At 40.6% G+C, this 20535-nt stretch overlaps 1 protein-coding gene across 1 annotated transcript in view; it reads left to right on the top strand.

The window, feature by feature from the left end:
* Positions 1-20535, top strand: part of Ttc23l (tetratricopeptide repeat domain 23 like) — a 69460-nt gene that overhangs the window by 23799 nt on the left and 25126 nt on the right. Inside the window, exons 5-8 of the mRNA XM_051182556.1 lie at positions 4954-5110; positions 6561-6686; positions 13727-13904; positions 16226-16334. Coding sequence (XP_051038513.1) covers positions 4954-5110; positions 6561-6686; positions 13727-13904; positions 16226-16334 — 570 coding nt within the window. The remainder of the gene's footprint in view (positions 1-4953; positions 5111-6560; positions 6687-13726; positions 13905-16225; positions 16335-20535) is intronic.

Genomic DNA, 20535 nt, shown 5'->3' with positions numbered 1-20535 from the left:
GACCAAGCATTCAAATACATGAGTCTGTGGAGGCCATTCTTATTCAAAACACCACAGGAAGCATTTTTTAAAGGGGGTAGCTGGGTTTGGTGACACAGCACTTGTAAAATTAGAGCAAGAGAATCATTAGATCAAAGTCATTCTGGGGTACATAGTGAAACCCTATTCCATCAGTTATTGGACTAATGTGTGGGATGGGATCCATGAGAGAACATGAGCCTTGGCAAAGCAGAATGTGTAGGTGGCTGTTGCTTTGTGAGATAAAGTTAAGAATGCCAGAAGTGGAACTCTATTTCCAGCTGCCCTGAGAGGTAATTCTGAAGAGCTTGATGACACAGCAGCTGAGAAAAGGCAGGCAGAGAATACAAGGGTGGTTTGATGCATGGTGATGAACTGTTTCCAAGTGCAACGGAAGAGCATATGGTATGTGGATAGGCAGTTTCCTGCTATTTTGCTTATTATTAACAAGATAATAAATTAATCAGTTGGCTTGTTGTAATTGCAAACTGTCCAGGTATTCATAGCTCTGCTGCAAATGCTACAACAAAACCAAAAAAAGTAAAAGGCAAGGACCCTGTTTTCTCTAATTAGAACCTGGTATAGACACAACTGAGGATGATTTAAAACAAAGCCAAACAAACAACAAACAAGCAAACAAAAACTCCCACAGGTGTTCTAGCCTGCAGGAAACCCACTCCAGCTTAAAGTGAGTTTGCATTTGAGAGAGTCTTAGCAGAATCATGAAAAATGCTCCAAGTTACTCAATAAGAAACTGGCTCTGGGAATAATGCTGGTTAATATGTATTCAGACTCTATTCCAGTACCACCTAATCCTTTCTCAGGAGTTAAATTTATCCTCAAGACCAAAATAAGACGGAAGGTGTTTTCAGTAGCATCTTTTAAGAAGATAAATATTGAGGCACAGGCAAACTAAATGATTGGTTCAAGACCACATGCTTAGTAAGATGTGGCTATACCAGGACTTATTTCTAGAAAATCTGACTGTTGATCCTGGTCTGTTCCATAATAACTTCTTAAACATAAAAGATGACCAGAGGTGATTGCTTTCAAGTGACAATAGTCACCCCACAAAACTGGGTCACTCTGAGCAGATTTCCTCTGGCCTGAGTCATGTAAAGAGACATCAGAGTCCAGGCATGACAGCACACACTTTTAATCCCAGCACCCAGGAGGAAGAGATAGTCAGATCCCTGTGTTCGAGACCAGCCTGGTCTACACAGTGAGACAGGACAGCTAGGGCTACATGGAGAAACCTTGTCTCAAACAAACAAACAAACACCCCACAAAAAATAAAAACAGGGGCAAGTGAGAGGAAAGACAGCAGAGAATACCTGCCAACACTAAAATGAAGTAATATGTTTACTGGACAATGGTGAATTCATTTTACAATTGGCCAGCATTTACCTGTGACCACTGACTCAGGCTCCTACAGGATCTGCCGCCACTCTGGTTTTTACCTCATTTGTACACCATAATCGTAAGGACAGTGATGCCCCTGGCTTTGGAGGGCAGAGAAAGCAAAATGACTGAGCAACCACTGGGGTTGAAGACTTGGAGATTAGAGTTGTATGATGAGGCACGTGTGGCATCCTTCCTAGAAAGACCCAGTAAAAAGTCTCATATATGCATATGTGCAGGGTTGTCTTTTTTTTTACGTGCAAGGAAGTATTTTTTAATTAAATAGGCAAATTCATTACAAAGTGTCATGGGATAAAGACTTGACATTTTATCATTCACTTTCTTAAACATAAAAATAATTGCTATCAGAAAACTAGAAGCTGTATGACTACTTCAGACACAAAAAGAGCTCTTTCATACTTGAAAAGGCTGGAAGACATTTGTCTAGAGCAGTGGTCTCCAAAGTCTTCAGAGTTAGTTCCCCTTTCACTAAAAGTGCTTGGGTACTCTCCATTTATGTCATTTATTACAATGCGGTATTAATATATGTGCTACTATAAATAGAGGACAGAAAAAAAGAACAGGTTAAAAAACAGCACCGAAGTGGTGGTCCCCCAATACATGATGACTTCTTGCACAAGAGTACATGTACCCCATCTAAACCAGAGAGGCTATAAAAGCAGCACTTTTCCATGTGGTGGTGCCAAACCCTTCTCAGTCTCTTTGAGCCCCACTGGTTGTCAATTACAGGAGTGTGGAGACAACTATATGATTAACTGGCAGATGAGCCTGTGGAAGAGAGTTCCCCAAGGAGATATCATAGGCATCCAGGAACCAGAGCAGAGGGAGGGAGGCCTTTGAAGACCAGGTAGGGGGATAGGGCACGTGCTTCAGAGCTGGTTTCTCTGTGGTAGTTGTTCCATTTCCAATTCATGCATCTGGGAAGGTTTTGCTGCTCCTGGGATGTTCAGTACCTCCTCCATGTCCACTTTTCCTCCTCCTCGGGGATCAAGGAGACAACTGAGTTTTGTTGCTATCATCCCAATGGTCCATGTGGTTTTGGATAACAACCCATTTGATCAAAAGACTCTCTTGGTTTCCCATTTTAGTGTCTTGGGTTTGAAGACACCAACACCAGCTTCTAATGTCTCATTTTCAGAGTTGACTAGTTGATGCTAACACCCCCAAGTGCCTGACAAGTGAGATGCAGTCACCTCATCTTAGCATCTGCGTTGTTTTGAATGTGTCCTCTCTTAAATCCAGGTGTCACCAATGTGAAAATATTAAGCAGTGGAGCTGATTTCATTATCAATAAGATGATTGAGCTAGGAGTGTTCTGTCCCCAAGGATAAGATTATAGCCGCAATAAGAAAGGCTGCAGAGCTGGACAGTGGTGGTGTGTGCCTTTAATCCCAGCACTCTGGAGGCAGAGGCAGGTGGATCTCTGTGAGTTCAAGGCCAGCCTGGTCTACAGATTGTTTCAGGACAGGCTCCAAAAGCTGCAGAGAAACAACAAAACAAAGAAAAAGAAAAAAAGAGAGGCTACAGGAAGCATGCAGCCCTTTTTCTCATCCATCTTTCCATGTCATACAGCAAGAAAGGCATAGCTATCTGTAGATGTCTTGATTTTAGACACCCCAAGGAAGGCCAGCCTTCAATACTACATTATAAAATCCACTGTAGTTTGTTCATCTTTAAGTTCAAACTTCACTTTTAGTCTAATTGGTCCACTTCTTATCTTTCCTAACAATTTATTTTCATGGCCTCAGGATTTACTCAAATGGAAACTCCTATTAGTAAAAATCTTTCCCACTCTTCAAGACCAAGATTAGCCCATAAAAATAAGAGGATTTTGCTAACACTAGCCAGGCATAGTGGTGCATGCTCTTGACCCCAGCAGAGGCAGGTGGGTCTCTGTGAGTCTGTGGGTCAGCCTGGTCTACATCATAAGTTCCAGGACAGTCAGAGCTACAAAGTGAGACTCTGTCTCAGAAATAAGATTTTACTAACTCTGTTTCCCTGGGTATGGACCTCAGACACCCTGAATTAACACCACTTAGGAGAGTTGTTATCAGTTTGAATGTTTGGTCACCATTGGAGACCTTACTGCTGTTTTAAGTGTGAATCTTGCTTCTTACCTCTGTGCTTGTAAACCAGTAACTGCTGGAAGCTAAAAGCAGGTCCCTGGAATTTGTACAGGGCAGTCTGAGAGCCACATCAGTCTGCTAACTTAAAACAAAGCCCTCTCTTTACAGAGTCCACTTGCCTTCACTTAAGCTTTTCAGGGACTAGTTGGCTTCAGGATCAGGTTTAGAGCCGTTCCAGAGAAGGCTTTGTTCCTTTTATTGTTGTAACTCAATAAGGAGGCCCTGCACATTTAGAACATATGAGGGCTATGAGCAGCAACTGCCAGTCCTTTCAAATTATCCTTGTTGAAAATTGAGTTGCACCCTTGCTGTGAAACCAAGCTCCAAAGCCAAAGTCAGAGTGGAAATTTTTAGGAACAAGCCAGTGTTGTGAAGTGAGGATTAGGGGCACAAGAGGCCTACGTGGCAGGAATGACCATGTTTACAAGCCCTAGATGCCTTCAGAGAGGGCCAAAAGTGAGCACTACTTCTTGTTTTCAGTGAAATGAAAGTGAGAGTGAGTTAAGGTTAATGATGAGGCAGGAGTCCAATAGACAGTGTTCTGAGTCTACCTTCTACCTCTGTTAACTAGACAAATGGCATGGATAAGCTCTCAGGAACAGCAGATTTTTCTTAGAAAACAAGAGGAAACCCACACCAGTTCTGGCACTTGACATTCCCTATGTCTTGCTAGTAAGCGGCCTCACTGCACTTAGAAATGGATTCTTTGTGTGTGTGTGTGTGTGTGTGTGTGTGTGTGTGTGTGTGTGTGTGTGTGTGTGTGTGTGTGAGAGAGAGAGAGAGAGAGAGAGAGAGAGAGACCAATTAGTATGACCAGCTTCATCTTGGATTGGACAAAAAGAAACCTCAGATGGAAGTAATTACATTCCTAAACCCTTGTATTTATAGAATGTATTTTCCAGAAAGCTGAAAGTCAGCCCAGTATGTCTCCATGTGTTTGGTGAGGGGCAACTTTCATAACGAGTGGCATTTGTCATTTGGAGGATGCTTTGCAAGTTGAAAAGGTCATGCACATTTGCAGCAGAACTTTGAAGGGGTCGCTCAGCTTCCACCCCTGTCAGTCACTGATTTCCAGACTGAGACCCACAGATCAATGCCAGGGAGGCTGCATAAAGACCATTTGTGGAATTCAGACTAGAACTTCCCGGACACATTATTCTAGAGATTCCAGCTTACCAGGCCTGGGTTAGATCCAGCGATCTGTGCTGTGTGAACACTCCAAATACTGTTGTTCCCTAGATTTAGGAACCATACCTGACAACCACACCATCTGTCTGACTACTTTCTGCTCTGTCAGGGGAGACTTTGACTGGACCATGCCTTATGTAATGTCTTCTTTTCTTGACACCCCTAACTTCTTTACCACCTCTCTAACCTTCTTCCTCAGGCCTCCCATCTCAGGCCAAGAAACATGCTGAGTCTGCCAGGAGCACACTGCTGACCTGGAAAGGAAATAAAACCTCAGACAAGGAGAGACAAGAGATCCTGGGAGCTCTGGTCATTCTCTACTATACTCTGGGGACAGCCTGGCTCCTGCAAAACCAATATCCTTTCTTTCCCGAGTGAGTGCACCTGGTGAGGAAGGTTACAGGCCACATGCCAGATGGGAGGGCGGAACATAGAACTGGCTCTTGTTAACTGTGTTCCAACGTCTAGGCCCTCCACGAGGTGTTTGTCCACCTAAAAAGGAATGCGTTTTATTTTTGTGTTTGCTCCTATAAGCCCAGAGTTGAGTCATGGAAGGGACCTCACTAGCAACACACCCCATAGCCAACTGTAATGTTCTGAGTCTGGTGGGCTTTTCATGGAACACTCAAAGTCAACACTGATGATGTGTGTGTAGGTAGAGTGGTGGTAGCCGTGTAGGATTGGAGAGAATGAGTGATAACTTAAAGTGTACTTTAGCAAAATAGCTGCCTATCCATAGCAATTCTCTGGGGGAGCTTGAAGAGTAAGTGCTACACCCTGGGGATTTTGAGTTTTTTCTAGGTCTGGGGTAATTTCTGTTTGCTGAGCTGCTTGAAAGCCACAGGCAACTAAAATGTATAGCAGAACCCACTAGTTTAATGGGTCCTTGATCATGTAATGCTATTGAGAATATTACTTGTGAAAACAGAAGCCACACAGATGGACCATTGATGATATGCTCCATAGCTCCAGAAAAGGACCCTGATAGATGACTGTATCACATGACTTACTCAGCTTATAAAGGGGGCAGGCTCTATTTGCAATTATAGCTATAGAAGTTCTAGTTCAAGATCTGCTGGCTCCTCTGCAGATAGACATTGGTGTCTATCCTCAGGAAACATGTGGTTTTGATCTTTGTGCCGATATTCTTCACTTGGAAGGTGTCAAGAGAAGTAGAGTTTCTGAGTAATATTGAGCATTCTGAGCTCAGAAACCCTCATCAATCCCCCTCTAGAACCCCCCTCTCCATTGTGTCTGTCAGCTTGCTATATCTGATATGTGGTCTTCTGCTGGTACACCCTTAGTGGGGAGCCATTAAACTTCGGGAAATGGAAGGATGTTTGGAAATTAAGGGGATTTTCTTCCCTGCTATTTGCCTCTGGCACCAAACCTGCTTTTCTTGGATCTTCTAAATGAGCCAAAAAGTCCCTTTCAGCAAAATTAGTTCCTCTTATTTCCCATTGCTATGCAACAATTTGGTTAAAAAAAAAAAAAATTGAATAACCCTTGTCGGGCAGTCGATGTCTCTAAAGGAAATCTAGTATAATTACAGTTTCCGTTTGTTCCTGCAGACACTCACCTCTCCAGACCTGGATTCAGGAAGCCACTGCAGGAAACCCAAGGCCTTGTTCTTTTCCAGAGAATTCTCCCTTCTTGATGATATACCCATGGAGAATAGAGAACTCAGTTAAATGCCTTCTTTCAAACACTGCTTTGTTTTCCCAAGGGCCCCTTTGGTTAGCTTGTAGACTGCTGTCCCTGTGCAGTGGCAATCACTGTGCCTGACATTTGCCTTGACTGCCCCACTGGCAAACAGGCCTACATCCATCTGAAGAAAGCCGAAAAGAGCATGATGGAACTGAAAGAGATAAACAATGGAAGCATTGGTGAAAACCAAGTCTCAGAGAAAGACCTCACCATTGCTCTGGGCAGGTAAGATCTGGCCATTAAGAAGCAGAAGCTTTTGTGAATTAGGTCTGGGTTTGTTTTTTTCCCCTCTCCTCTGACCTGATAAAAGGGAAAATGTTCCAGTGGTGGTGGCGGTGGCGGCGCACACCTTTAAACCCAGCCCTCGGGAAGAAGAGGCAGGTGGCTCTCTGTGAGTTCAAGGCCAGCCTACTCTATAGTGCAAGTGCCAGGACGGACTCCAAAGTTACACAGAGAAACCCTGTCTCGAAACAAAAAACAAACAAAAACCCCGGGGGATTGTGGGAGGAATGTTCAAAGCAAAAAGCCCAGTGCTCAACTGATAATGCAAGAGGTCATATTTGTCAAGTGTGGGTCCTGTGAGTTTACTATGCACTGCCACATTTAGTCCTTACAGCCACCACTGAGGTGTCAGTATGATTAGGGTTTCCTCAGAGAGCCAGGAGACTGAGCTGAGGTTAAGCAATTATTCTCAGGCAGTGGTTCTCAACTGTGGGTCTCACAGTTGAGACCCTTGGGGGTCTCAAATCAAATATCCTGCATGACAGATATTTATATTATGATTCATAACAGTAGCAAAATTAAAGTTATGAAGTAACAACAAAATAATCTTATGGTTTGGGGTCACCATGACATGAGGAACTGTATTAAAGAAAGGCAGTATTAGGAAGGCTGGGAACTGATGCTCTAGTTGACATTGCTTGTATGTATTGGATCTGAATTCATTTCTTTGCCCTTCACTATTGTAACTTGCATTTACTTTGGGAGTGGTTTGTTCTTCTGAGTTGCTTCTTACTTTTGTCAACAAGTGTGGCATCTTAACAGATAAGGAAAGAACACTTAAGACATCTAATTGGAGACTATCGAAGCTACGGACATACGTGCATTTTTAAGGAAAGCTCTGTTCTGTGTAGAAAGAAAGTCCATGGGATTTGTTCAAGCCAAAACAAGACTTAAAACTGTTTTGAGTTGAGTTAAGGATCCTCTGAGAATCGGTATTTAGAAAGGGGAGTGGGCCCATCAGATTATCAGGAAAAAGAAATAATGAGAGTGTACTGTTCCCCAGATTTTTCAAATATCTTCACATCCTTGAAAGAAATCTCTTTCCAAAAGCTATAAGCACTTGGCACGGTAGGGCAGATGACTAAATGCTAAGTAAATGAAACACATGCGTCACATCTGCCTGCTCTAAACAGCCATGAATCTAGAAGTCAAATGGGACATGGCGGGGACATGCTGGAATGTTCAGAACAAAGTCAGACTATTGACTCAAGTCCATAAGGCCATAGTTAGAGTCTGGTGAATGTCTCCTGCTGTCATGGAGGGCAGTACTTAAAGGTTATCTGCCTTATATGAAACGAAACCATGTTCCCTTTTCTCAGTCAACTCTAGTGTTTATTTTACTCATTCACACCAATATTTGAGTATCTGTTTTGTGTGTGTACTAAATGATAGAATGCTTACCAGGTATAATACATACCACACTGTGTTTTGAGTGCTTTGAAGTTTTATTTAATTCAATCCTTGCCATAACCTATGAGGGTAAGCATGTTTACTATTTTTATTTGGCAGGTAAGAAAATAAGGCACCAGGCAGTGGTGGTGCAGGCCTTTGATCCCAGCACTTGGGGCAGAGGCAGGTGGATCTCATTGACTTTGAGACCAGCCTGCTCTACAAAGTGAGTTCCAGGACAGCTAGGACTGTTACACAGAGAAACCCTCTCTCAAAAAAAAAAAAAAATGAAAAAGGAAGAAAGAGAGACAGAGAGAAAGAAAGGAAGAAGGGAGGGAAGGAAAGGAAGAACGAAGGAAAGAAGGAAGGAGGAAGGAAGGAAAAGAGAAAGGAAGGGATGGAGAAAGAAAGAAAGGAAGAATAGAAGAAAGGAAGGAAGGAAGGAAAAGAAAAGAAGGCACAGGGAGATTAACTAAAAGTGACAGCATGAGTTGAAGAGCTTGGCTTATCATTGGAACATCTGAATTCATAGCCTATCTTCTGTGCCATGCTGTTATATTTCACATCTATCAAATATTTAGTAAAGACAAATATCTAGTAATACCTTTTTCCTTTGAAGAGCAGAGACACTAAGCCAAGATTGTTCAGGTTAAACAACTTGCTAACATCACCCTTAAAGCTCTTGATGGGAGACATTCTTTATATATATAAAACCAAGTCCATGTAAATGAGGACAAACATTTATAGACTATATTTGGGAATTTGGGCGTTGTTCTTTCCAAACTACTTCCCGCTGGTAACGGGCGCTGTCATGGGGGATTCTAAGAAGATGCAGAAATCCTGGCTGTAGTCTCTAAGGCTGCTTTGTCCAGCTGTTTTGAATGTACGATCACTTAGTACTCTATTTCAGGGGGTCTGGCTTGATCAAATCACATTAGTCTGGAAGGAATCCACAGCTTTTCATTTTCTGTGGAAGCAAAAATAGAAATCCTTTTCCCCAGTAACTTGTCCTTGAACTTAAATTTTGGAGTCAAAGCATTTTTTAAAATTTAATTTATTATTTTACATGTCCAGTTGTCCAGTTCCCTCTCCCTCCATCCCTCCCTTTTATCCTCTCTGCCCTCTCACATGCACCCTAACCACCCTCCCCTCCCATCCCCTCACTCCAATTCCATATGTAGGGGAATGCGATCCAGTTGGGGTCATGTAGATCTGACAAGTCATGTGAAGTAGGGACTAGGGCTTCTCTCCTGTCTCTAGGTTAAGGCAGTTATCCCTCCATGGGGGATGTGTTTGCAAGGAGCCATTCTTAATGTCTGAAGAACAAGAGAAATAACACTCTATGGTTGATAGAAGAGATTATCGTTACAAAGAATGAACAGATAACCTGCCAGTGCTCTTGATCATTCACACTCATCTTCAGGACAAGATCAGTCTGTCAGATTGTCCAGCTGACAGGCCTTTTGCTCTCTTCAGGTGCAAGTCACAAATAGGCAGCCCTGAGTTCTTTTTTGTTGAGTCAAACTCAACCTTGTAACGAGTACGGGTTTTTCCTCCCGCCGCCACGCCGCCAGCCCCAAATAATACACAGAGACTCTGTATTTGATACAATACTGTTGGCCCGGTTACTTGTTACTTATCAGCTAGCTCTGCCTTTAATTATTAACCCATTTCTATGTATCTTCACATGGCCTTCTCTTACCGGGGAGGCGGCTGGCGTCCAGCTCTCTCCAGACTCTCCATCTTGACTCCTCCTCCCTACTTCCTATTTCCTTCCTTGTCTCCTAGTCCCTCCTATCTTCCTTTCCTATTGGCCAACAGTGCTTTATTATTAACCAGTATGAGAAACATATACAGAATGACATCTCCCATCATCTCCTCTTTTCTGTCTAAATAAAAAGAAGGGTTTTAACCTTAGCATAGCAAAATATATAACACAACAGTTATCAAATAAGAATCACAGTTAACAATATTTAGTCCATTAACATTTAGCAAGATTTAAGAAACTATTTTATCATCTATTTTATCTTTGTGAGTCTAAAGTAACTTATCTTTAATACTAAGGAAAACTATAACTATCTGTCCTCAATTCCTTCAAAGACCACAGAAGGATAATATATAAGCTCTAGAAATGACAGAGACATCTTGCCTTTTTAGTCACCCGAAGTTCTTTTGTAATCTTCCATCTTCAGCCCATAGGCCATAGTGTGTCTGACAGACTCTCCAGTAAAGCAGAAAACTTTAAACTGTCTTTTTTATTGGCAGTTTGTCAGTCACTTTTCTCCGTGTCCTGCATACTGTCTCGAAGACTCTTCCATGAAGCAGGATCTCTGTAGCAATGTCCATCTTGAATCAGGAGTCACTTTTCTGTGGGTCCTGCATGTCCAGTTTATACAGCATAAAGTCAAACAGTCCAGACAAGAGCAGTATCTTGTCCAAATGGCTAGTCTTACCATATTGGAAGTAAACTCCATAATGAGTTTCTTTAATGTCCATCTTCATCTTTCTTTCTGACGCAGGTGGTGTTGCCAGGAACAATTATGTCTCATTGTCAAGAAAAACCCTAAACCATTTTAAATGTCATATTCTGTAGGTCTCTGAAAGGTTTGAAGAATGACTATCTATCTCAAATACATCTCTGTGTATCTTGAAAAACCTAACTAACTTAACTCTAAGCTTTGACTATCATAGGTAATTATCTATAATCTGTAGTACATTATACAATATGTTTTTGAATGAACTATATAAACACAATACCTAAACAAAAGGAGAAATATATACATCACAAAATTGACCTTAAATTGTATCAATAAATGAAAATCCATTACAAAACAAAGTATTCATATCTATACCATAATTCCCTTTTTACCTTTAAAAAGATATTGGTTGTGATCATTAACCATTTATAACCAAATCCATTTAAATGAAAACAAACATTTATAAACAATATTTGGGAATTTGGGCGTCGTTCTTTCCAAACTACTTCCTGCTGACAGGGGGCACTGTCATGGGGATCCTAAGAAGTTGCAGAAATCTTGGCTGTAGTCTGCGAGGCTGCTTTGTCCAAGCTGTTTTGAATGTTGGATCATCAGCGACTGTTTCAGGGGGCCTGGCTTGCTCAAACCACATTAGTCTGGAAGGAATCCACAGCTTTTCATTTTCTGTGGAAACAAAAATAGAAATCCTTTTCCCCAGTAACTTGTCCTTGAACTTAAATGTTGGAGTCAAAGCATTTTTAAAATATATAAATTGAATTAATCCAGTAGCATTTTTTTTATCAGTTGTTATTTTCTCAGTAGTCAAACAATGTAGAGACAACACAATAGTATACAGTAACCAGATTTTCTCTGAGCTTTTTATCTTTACATGTCTTTATTACTCTGTTTATTTTACTTTTATTTTTTTATCTTTTGACATAGGGTTTTATTGTGTAACTCTTATCTGTCCTGGAATTTACTCTGTATACCAGGTTTACTTTGTAAATTACAGAGATCTGCTTGCCTCTGTCTCCATAGTGTTGGGATTAAAGGCGTGTGCTACAACACCCAGTTTCTCTTTGTCTCTTTAAAACCATTTTTTTTTTATGTCTACGTATATTTTAAAACACATTGTAAACCTTTAGAGGTTTTTCTTAATATGAATCTGTCTTTACTGTAAATCTTTATCTTTTTTTGGCCATGAGTCTTTATCTGTTAAACAACAACATTGTTAAAATGAAAGTCTTTGTTGTTTCTGCCGAGGTTTACCAAAGATGGTGGCGGTTACTTTTATCGCCAGCACTGAAAGCTGCGCTCACTGCCTTGATCTGCATGCTGCCGGCTTGGAGATGTGGTCACTGCCATTGCCATCTCTCATACACACCAATAAATTGTTAGCAGAGTTATTTAAAAGCCCTGTGTTTTTTTGTGGCTTTTGTTGAGTCAGGAATCTTCGCTTAAAGGAGCCGCTTGAATATCTGCTTGTCTCTAGCAAACGCGCGAATATCTGCTTGTCTCTAGCAAAGCAGAGTTCAACTGAGAAAAATGCTGCTACCAAGAAACCTTGCTTGTCTCTGTTCTTTTGTTTCTAAAACCCTTTTTTAAGCTTTTGTTAAATTTTAAGTGGAAGTTCTTATTAGCCACGTGGGCGCCATTTGTAACAAGTAAGGTTTTTTCCGCCCGCCACCGCTGGTCTTGTCCTGCTGCTGCGCCGCCAGCCCCAAATAATACACAGAGACTCTGTATTTGATACAATGCTGTTGGCCCTGTTACTTGTTTCTTATCGGCTAGCTCTGCCTTAATTATTAACCCATTTCTGATGATCTATGTATTTCTCTTACCGGGGAGCCGGCAGCATACTGCTTTCTTCAGACTCTCCATCTTGACTCCTCCTTACTCCTTCCTATTTCCTCCTTGTCTCCTAGTCCCTCCTATCTTCCTTTCCTATTGGCCAACAGTGCTTTATTATTATCCAGTATGAGAAACATATACAGAATGACATCTCCCATCACAACCTTGTTGCCCAGGCTGTCCTTAAATTTACAGGAACCCTCCTGCTTCTGCTTCATGAGTGCTGGACATACAGTTGTGGGCCTAAATGTTTTGGGGGGCTCACAATACCTAACACCTAGAGTTTTATGACTTTAGAAGCTCGATGTGCTCAGGCAGAGGCATGTTTCTCTAGGCACTGAGTCCTGTCTCCCTACAGTAGATGGTATGGTATCTCCAGAGTCTCAGGAGTCAGGACCCTCACCTTTTAATCATTGATGGCTCTCTAGATCTTTGCTTGAGGGTCTTGCAGTACCAGCTTTCAGGGCCTCTTGCCTCCTACAGTCTTGGCTCTCCACCTCTGAATACCAACTCTGCTGTCCGGAACTCTTCACTTTCTTTTTTTTTTTTTTTTTTTTTTTTTTTTTTTGTGATAGATAATCTCAGGCTGAGTATTACAGGGTCTTAGTGTCTTTTGTTGAAGCAATAAAGACAATGGGTGGTCAATAAATGACAATTCTGGAGATGTCTCTGTTGGGAGTCTAGTTTTATACCCTGCTGAGAAGCCTCCACACTGACCTGAAAAAGCATGAAAATGTGTCTGCTTGTAGCCAGAAAAGGTGCATGGCATGCTTGAACACAGCTTCTAATTCCATAGTCACAGCCTCACATGTACAGGACTGCTAGTTCTACCAGTTATCAGTCTCACATATAGACCAATCACATGTTGCTTACATGTGTAAGCATGTCAATCACAAGCTTTTTGCTCAGTCATTAGGGCTGGTGCTTCGGTCTACGTTCACTGATACTACAAGATCCGAATTCTGTGCTTATGAGTAAATTATCCTGTCTCATGACTTTCTAGGTGACATTTTTTCCATTTGAATTTTTATAAAAATTGCATGTGTATAAAACTTATTAATGGGTTAAGCAAATGGTGGTAGTCTGTGTGATCATGTGGGCAAAATTCAAAATAATGGGAGTTTATTTAAAGCAATCCTGGATTTTAAGCCAGCTGTCCAGATGATTTGTCTATGAAGACAAATTCTTCTTGGAATTAATTCCGTATGTGTTTGCAAAGGAAGTGGCCTCTATGTGACTTTCCACCTTCTTTCTTTTTTCTTGTAGAGCCTCCTTAGCCATTCACAGGATGAACTTAGCCCTGGCATACTTTGAAAAGGCGATTGGCAGTGTCATCATTGCCAAGGGTCATGGCACATCAGAGCTGATTGGTCTGTATGAAGAAATTGCTCAGATTGAGCAGCTGAGGAAAAACCATGAGCAGGCCATCCAGTATTTGCAGCAGGTTGGTTCTTTGGCAAGTTGGTCTTGTTTGGTTCCAGGCCCAGTTGCTTCTCACAACCAGGAGTTAAAGAGTAGTTCCTCACTTTAACCCTAACACCCTAAGGGGCAGAATTGGTTCCATGTGATCTTAGCTAGGGATTTTATTGCTGTGAAGAGACACCACGACCATGGCAACTCTTATAAGGAAAACACTTAATTGGGAGGGCTGGTGTAAGTTTTAGAGGTTCAGTCTATTCTCATCATGGCAGGCAGCATGGAGGCTTATGTGGTGCTGGAGGAAGAGCTGAGTGTCCTACATCTTGAAGACAACAGGAAGTTGACTGACTCACTGGGAATTATTCCTCAGAGCCTACCCCCACAGTGACACACTTCTTCCAACAAGGCCACACCTACTCCAACAAAGCCACATCTCCCAATAGTGCCACTCCCTGTGAGATTATGAGAGCCAATCACATCCAAACTACCACATATGTTAATCTTCATTCACCTCCAGCCCCAAACAAGAGCCTCAAAGTTAAAAACCTAAGCAGAGGCCCCTGACTCTAGGATTATATGTTTTGTGACTAGACTCGGAAGTAGCACATCCACTCCTAGGTCTTTCATCTCTGTCAATGCTTAGAAGAAACCATGCTTGAGCCTACCCCAAGAGGTAAAACACATTGAGGCAACTGAAGTTGACTTAAAGAAGACAAAAAGGGAAGACTGGTAAGACAGCTCAATGGTGTTTCTAGGCAAACACCTGGTGAGCCAAATTTGATCCCTGGAACCCAAGTGAAAGTGGAAGGAAACAGATTCCACAGAGTAGCCCTCTGGCCTCCACGTGTGTTTGTACACAAATAAATAATAATAGTAAAATAATAATAAATAATAATTTTTAATGCTTGGCCTATAAAGAGTGCCTGGTGTTTATAATCTTGGGTTGTCAAATTGTTTTCTACACCTTTTCTTAGCTCTATAGCTTTGGACATAAGACTACACGGCTACTACTTTTCCCATATGCAAAATCCAGCATTAGATTAGAGGCATCAGGGGATCTGCTTTGGCGCCAGACTCACTGCCTGCAGAGGAAACATGAGTTTTGAATTCAAGGCTCTCTTAAAACTGTGGTCAAGCCAGGCAGTAGTGGCATTTGCCTTTAATCCTAGCACTCTGGAAGCAGAGGCAGGCAGATCTGTGAGTTCAAGGCCAGCCTGGTCTATAAAGTGAGTTCCAGGACAGCCAGCGTTACACAGAGAAACTCTGCCTTGAAAAACCAAAAACCAACCAAACAACCAAAAATTTATCAAATTAGAATGAAGAAATCAATGAACATCAATGTTTACAACAAGCCAAAAAAATAAGTTAAAATTAGAGAATGTTTTATTGTGTGTACTTGAGTGTGTATTTCATTTCACACAGAGTTATGAATAATTCAGATGAAGTTATTTGTCTAACAAGTGGCAAAGCAGAGATTTGAACACATGAAATCTGACCCAGAAGCTTATAGTTAAAGGAATAGTGTGGACACTTTGCACTGTCTTGGCCTCATAGAGGTTGGGTGATGATAAGCCTTTTAGCTCCTTGAGATAATTAAGAGTTGGCTGGTGAACTGTCACACATGGGTGCTTCTTTTCTTGCTGGTAGCTATGGGTCAGCTGTTTTCACTCTTCTCTCTTTCTAAGTGACATTCTTTCCATTTAAATATAAATAATATTAATATTATGACTCATTATCATCTTATACTTCTTTAATGGTTATCTAATGCCACCTGATACTATAAACACTTCACATATATTAACCTATTTAACATTTACAGCAACTATTTGTGACAAATTCTGTTTTTATTATCTTTTTATCCTATATTTGAAGAAGTTAAGGGATCATCCTCTATCACGGTTAGTGACTAAACAGGACTGGAGCTCTTGGACTCATGTTTTATGATTCGTTGATACTGAACTCTTGAGATTCTGAGCTGATGTAGTTATGTTCTGCTGTGAGACCCCGCTCAGATTTAGTTAGAACTGACCTGATGAATTATGCCCAGTGTTTGCATATGGTGACTCCTTTAATCTTTCCTGAGTCCTAACCAGTAAGACCCATACATTCCGTCCTGCATAAGAAGGTGAAGTTATTTATTCAAGACTCACAAATGGAAGTGACTGAGATGGAACTCAGGCTCCAATCCCATGTAATCCTGGGTTTAGCTGAGTTGGCTCCCAATCAGCTAGTAATTCTGACAGCTGCTGAAAAATGCAGTGAAAGACGATCACCAGGCGCTGATCTTGTCATGGGTTCCTAGACTGTCACTGGTACTGATCTTGTCAAAATTTCCTTTTTTTCTAGGCCTATTCTATCTGTGTTTCTTCATTTTCTGAAATCAGCCCCCAAACTGCTGAAGCGAGTGCTCTACTAGCTAAAGCTTATGCCATGTCTGGAGAATCCCAGCACAGGGGTAGGTAGAGGATGTGGCCTTGTATTTACCATCATTCCCCAGTGACATGAGAAGCAAAGTGATGAATGATCCATATATAAGTAAGAGATTATAGGTAGCTACTCATATAATGGAAAGATAAAGCTAGTCATGATTTTATAAAAAGTCAATTCCATAATTACACATGAGGTTACACCTGATAACATCCTCCCAAATTAATTGAGCACTAAAACCAACTATTTATTTTCTATTTCCTGCATTCCCTTAGAATGTCTGTCACACTTACCTTTCTGAATTATAGAGAACACACACACTGTAAGCATGGCTTACCATGAGGATTCAGTAAAAGAAGAAGCATCAACTCCTCCTTTCTCCCCACACTCAGCCTTACCTCATTCCCTCTTCCTTACAAGAGAGAATGATGTAGCAGTTAGAATTTCTGTGACCTATATTCAAAGATAATGTACTAGGATTTCTAGAGGGAATCTAAGTGTTTAATGGATCCCCCCACCCCGGAAAGACTCTGCTGTCCAACAAGGTTGTCTGTGTGAAACTGAGTGGCAGAGAGATGGGTGAACTGGCAAGGGAGGATGATATTGGCTTGAGCATGCCAATGACACTGGAGTCTATCATTAAAGGAACTTCACTCTGTCTTGGCTTCATAGATGTTGGGATGGTGTCTGCCCTTTCAGAGCAATGTGGAATTTCAGAGGAATTCTGGATTTGTACAGAATGTAAAATGCAAAGTATCTTTCCTTTCTGCTTGTAAAATTAATCTATGATGATGCATACTATTTTCCAGCTCGAGAAAGGGGGAGGGAGAGAGACAGAACTGTAGAGGAAGTCTGCATATTCTTTTTCTCCTCTTGTTTTCCTATGTCACTAAGTAATTATTTTAATTTGAAGGGTTTTTTGTTGTTGTTTTTAACAACACTAAATGTTCATTAAAGATTTCATGAGTCTAAATTTTCCATTTAATAATTTTCTCTTTTTAAGATTTATGTATAGTGTGTGCATTCCATGTATAAACAGATTTTCACACTTTGCAGATATAAGGAACTTGATATATTTATAAATGTGAGGAATATTTAGTTTTAATAAGAGCAAAACCTCAATTCCAAGAAAACATTTTTCTTAATATATTAATTAAAAGTTAACATTTATGCAGGACGGTGGTGGTACATGCCTTTAATCCCAGCACTCAGGAGTCAGAGGCAGGCAGATCTCTGTGAGTCCAAGACCATCCTGGTCTGCAAGAACTAGTTTCAGGACAGGCTCTAAAGCCACAGAGAAACCCTGTGTTGAAAAAACAAAACAAAACAAAAAACCCAAAAAACAAGCAAAAATAATGTATCTACTCTGTGTCTATGCATGTGTTTACACTACCAAATAGGCATGCTTATATGTATGATTACACATGTGAATGGCATAGTGCACATGTGAAATCACATGACAATTTGAGGGAGTCCGTTATTTTCTTTCACCATGGAGATTTGGGGTTTGAATTTAAATTCAGGTCATCAGACTTGGAACCAATCTCTTTTCCTACTGAGCCTCCTTGCTAGCACCTTACATACTTATTTTCAATATTAAAGAAAAGATATTCAAAATGTACATTAGGGAAGAAACAGTCTCTTCAAAATAAGGTGCCAGAGAAACTGGATTAGCACATGTAAAAGCTTGGGACTGGTTCCCTACAGCTTATCCTGTAAGAAAATCACCTCCAAATGTAATCACCAAACACAATTCTCAAACTGATGGAGGTATAAGTAGGGAAAACACACTTTCTGAGCATGACCCCAATCACTTAGGAAACAACAGTAACAGCTGACAAATGAGATTTCATGAAAGTAAGACACTGAACAGCAAAGGAAAAGATTGAAGAGGCAGCCGACAACACAGGAAGAAATCTGTCAGCTCAACATCTGAGTAATACCTAGAAAACAACAAACAAGGTGAACCAACCCAAATAAAGCAAGCAATAAATAAAAGAGTGAAATGAGCAAGCAGGTCTCAGGAGATGAAATGCAAGTGGCTATGAGTGTTAGTGGTATAGTGGTGGGCACAGCTGCCTTCCAGATGGTCAATGAACATGAAATAGAAATAATGGTCAACATCAGTAACAATCAGAGAGGTGCACACCGAGAGTCAGAATTCACAGGAAAACAGGTTTATGTAACCCCAGTAAAATCAGATAAGCTTTCAGATGTGTACTTCAAGCTTTGTAATGAACTAAATTAAACTCCAGCTAGATTAAAACTTTATCCATGAAAAGTAAAAACATTTGATAGATAAAACGTTATAATAAGTATCAGTTCTAAAATAGAAAAAACTAAAATTAAACTCAGAGAAAGGACTTTCAAGCACATACAATGAAAGAAGTTGAAAATTATCATAACAAAAAGATCTAAAACTATGTGAAGCAAACAAACAAGAAAAAAAAAATGCTGATGAGGATGTGGACAAAAGCGAACTCCTGTACAGTGCTGGTGGGAATGTAAACAGAGATGCCTGCACAGTGGTGTTTATTTCAGCACTATTTATGACTGCTGAGTTATGAAACAACCTAAGTATCCATTGACAGGAATGAATAAAATATAAACAAAAAGAAATGTTTTCAGCCATAAAAAAGGAATGAAGTTATGTCATGTGCAGGAAAACAGATATAACCCGGGGTGATCATATTATGTGACTTTGATGTGTTTTCTCCCATTGATTCATAAAATATGTACAGATAACGTAAACTGCCTAAGAAAACAAAGGAGACTTGTGGGCGGGTGAGCGACTCAATGGGGAAGTGACTTGGGGAAGCCTGTTTTGGCTTATAGTTCCAGGGAGTGTGTTCCATTCCATCTGAGCAGAGAATGCCTGGTGTGATGGTGGCAGGAATAGGAGCATTTGGTTTACATTCAGGAAGCAGCAGGATGATGAGGGTCTGTCCTCCGCTCCCTTTCTCCTTTAATTTATCTGGACCGCAGCCCACAGAGTGACGCTGGCCATAGTTAAGGCAGTTCTTCCCATTTCAGTTAACTCCTCACAGACTTGTCCAGAGATTTGTTCCCATGGTGATTGGCTTTGTGTGTATGTGTGCTTTTCGTTTTGGTTTTGTATTAATTTTTTGTTTTGTCTTGATTTTAGTGTTTTTGTGTTTTGAGCAAGAGAAAGAGAGAGTGAAGTTGGAAGTTGGGTGGGTAAGGAGATAGGGAAGAGGGAAGGACTTGGGAGGAGTTGGGGAAGAAGAGAATAGGAACAAAATACATGGTGTGGAAAAATTTAAAAAGAGTGTGGGAAAGCAGGCATGGGGGGGGGGCTGTATTAGTCAGGACTCCTAACCATCATGGCCTCCTAAAAGGCATCCTGAGCTCTACCAAGGACCAAACTGTCTCGGCAACTTTTAACAGTAACACCTATTCTTCCACCCTTAATGCTGGTGTTGCCTTCTGAGACCTGTCTGTCAAGCTCATTTTCTGCTATGACAATGAATGCTGAAACCACCTCACAATCTACCTGGTAGCCAAGGAATAAGAAGCCCTGGACCATCTACCCAAGAAATACTTGAGAGGAAGACAGCAGCCTTTGGAATATAGGAAGTCCCTGACCCAAATCAACCCCTAACACACTGAGCAGTTTCCATCCATCCCAGACCTTCAGAAAAAGGGAGACGTTTAGGAAAACTTATTCTCAAATATCACCAGTAAAATTCACTACATCAAGCATTAACCACCATACACACACACACACACACACACACACAAAAAAAAAAAAAAAAAAAAAAAAAGGAAAGGGAATGCTTCCTATTTTTAAGATGTCAGCATCATAAAAACATTACAGGAAAAAAGCAAATCAGTACTTTCAGATATGTAGATATAGAACATTCTTAATGAAATGCATAGCTAATAAATACTATGCCATAAACAAGCAAAAGTTTCCCCTAAAGAATGTCAGGTTCATTCAATATTCAACTTTGATATATATCATACAAGTTTATTAAAGATGAAAAGCATATAATTTGTATCAACTGATTCAGGAAAAAACACTATACAAAATTTAATACCCATTCATGATGAAGGGGAATTTCCTTAGTTCATAAATGTATATAGGAGAATCTCTACAGTTAATATTCTGCTTAATGGTAAAAAAACTATTTACATCTTAAAATCCATCAGTAAGGCAAAGATCTTTAATTAATAACTCTTGTGTGATGTAGTGCTACAAGTCTCAG

Source organism: Phodopus roborovskii, unplaced genomic scaffold (assembly GCF_943737965.1).
Source record: "Phodopus roborovskii unplaced genomic scaffold, PHOROB, whole genome shotgun sequence".
NCBI lineage: Eukaryota > Metazoa > Chordata > Mammalia > Rodentia > Cricetidae > Phodopus > Phodopus roborovskii.
Note: the sequence above shows the minus strand (reverse complement) of the source record. Positions and strands in the feature narration are given on the sequence as shown.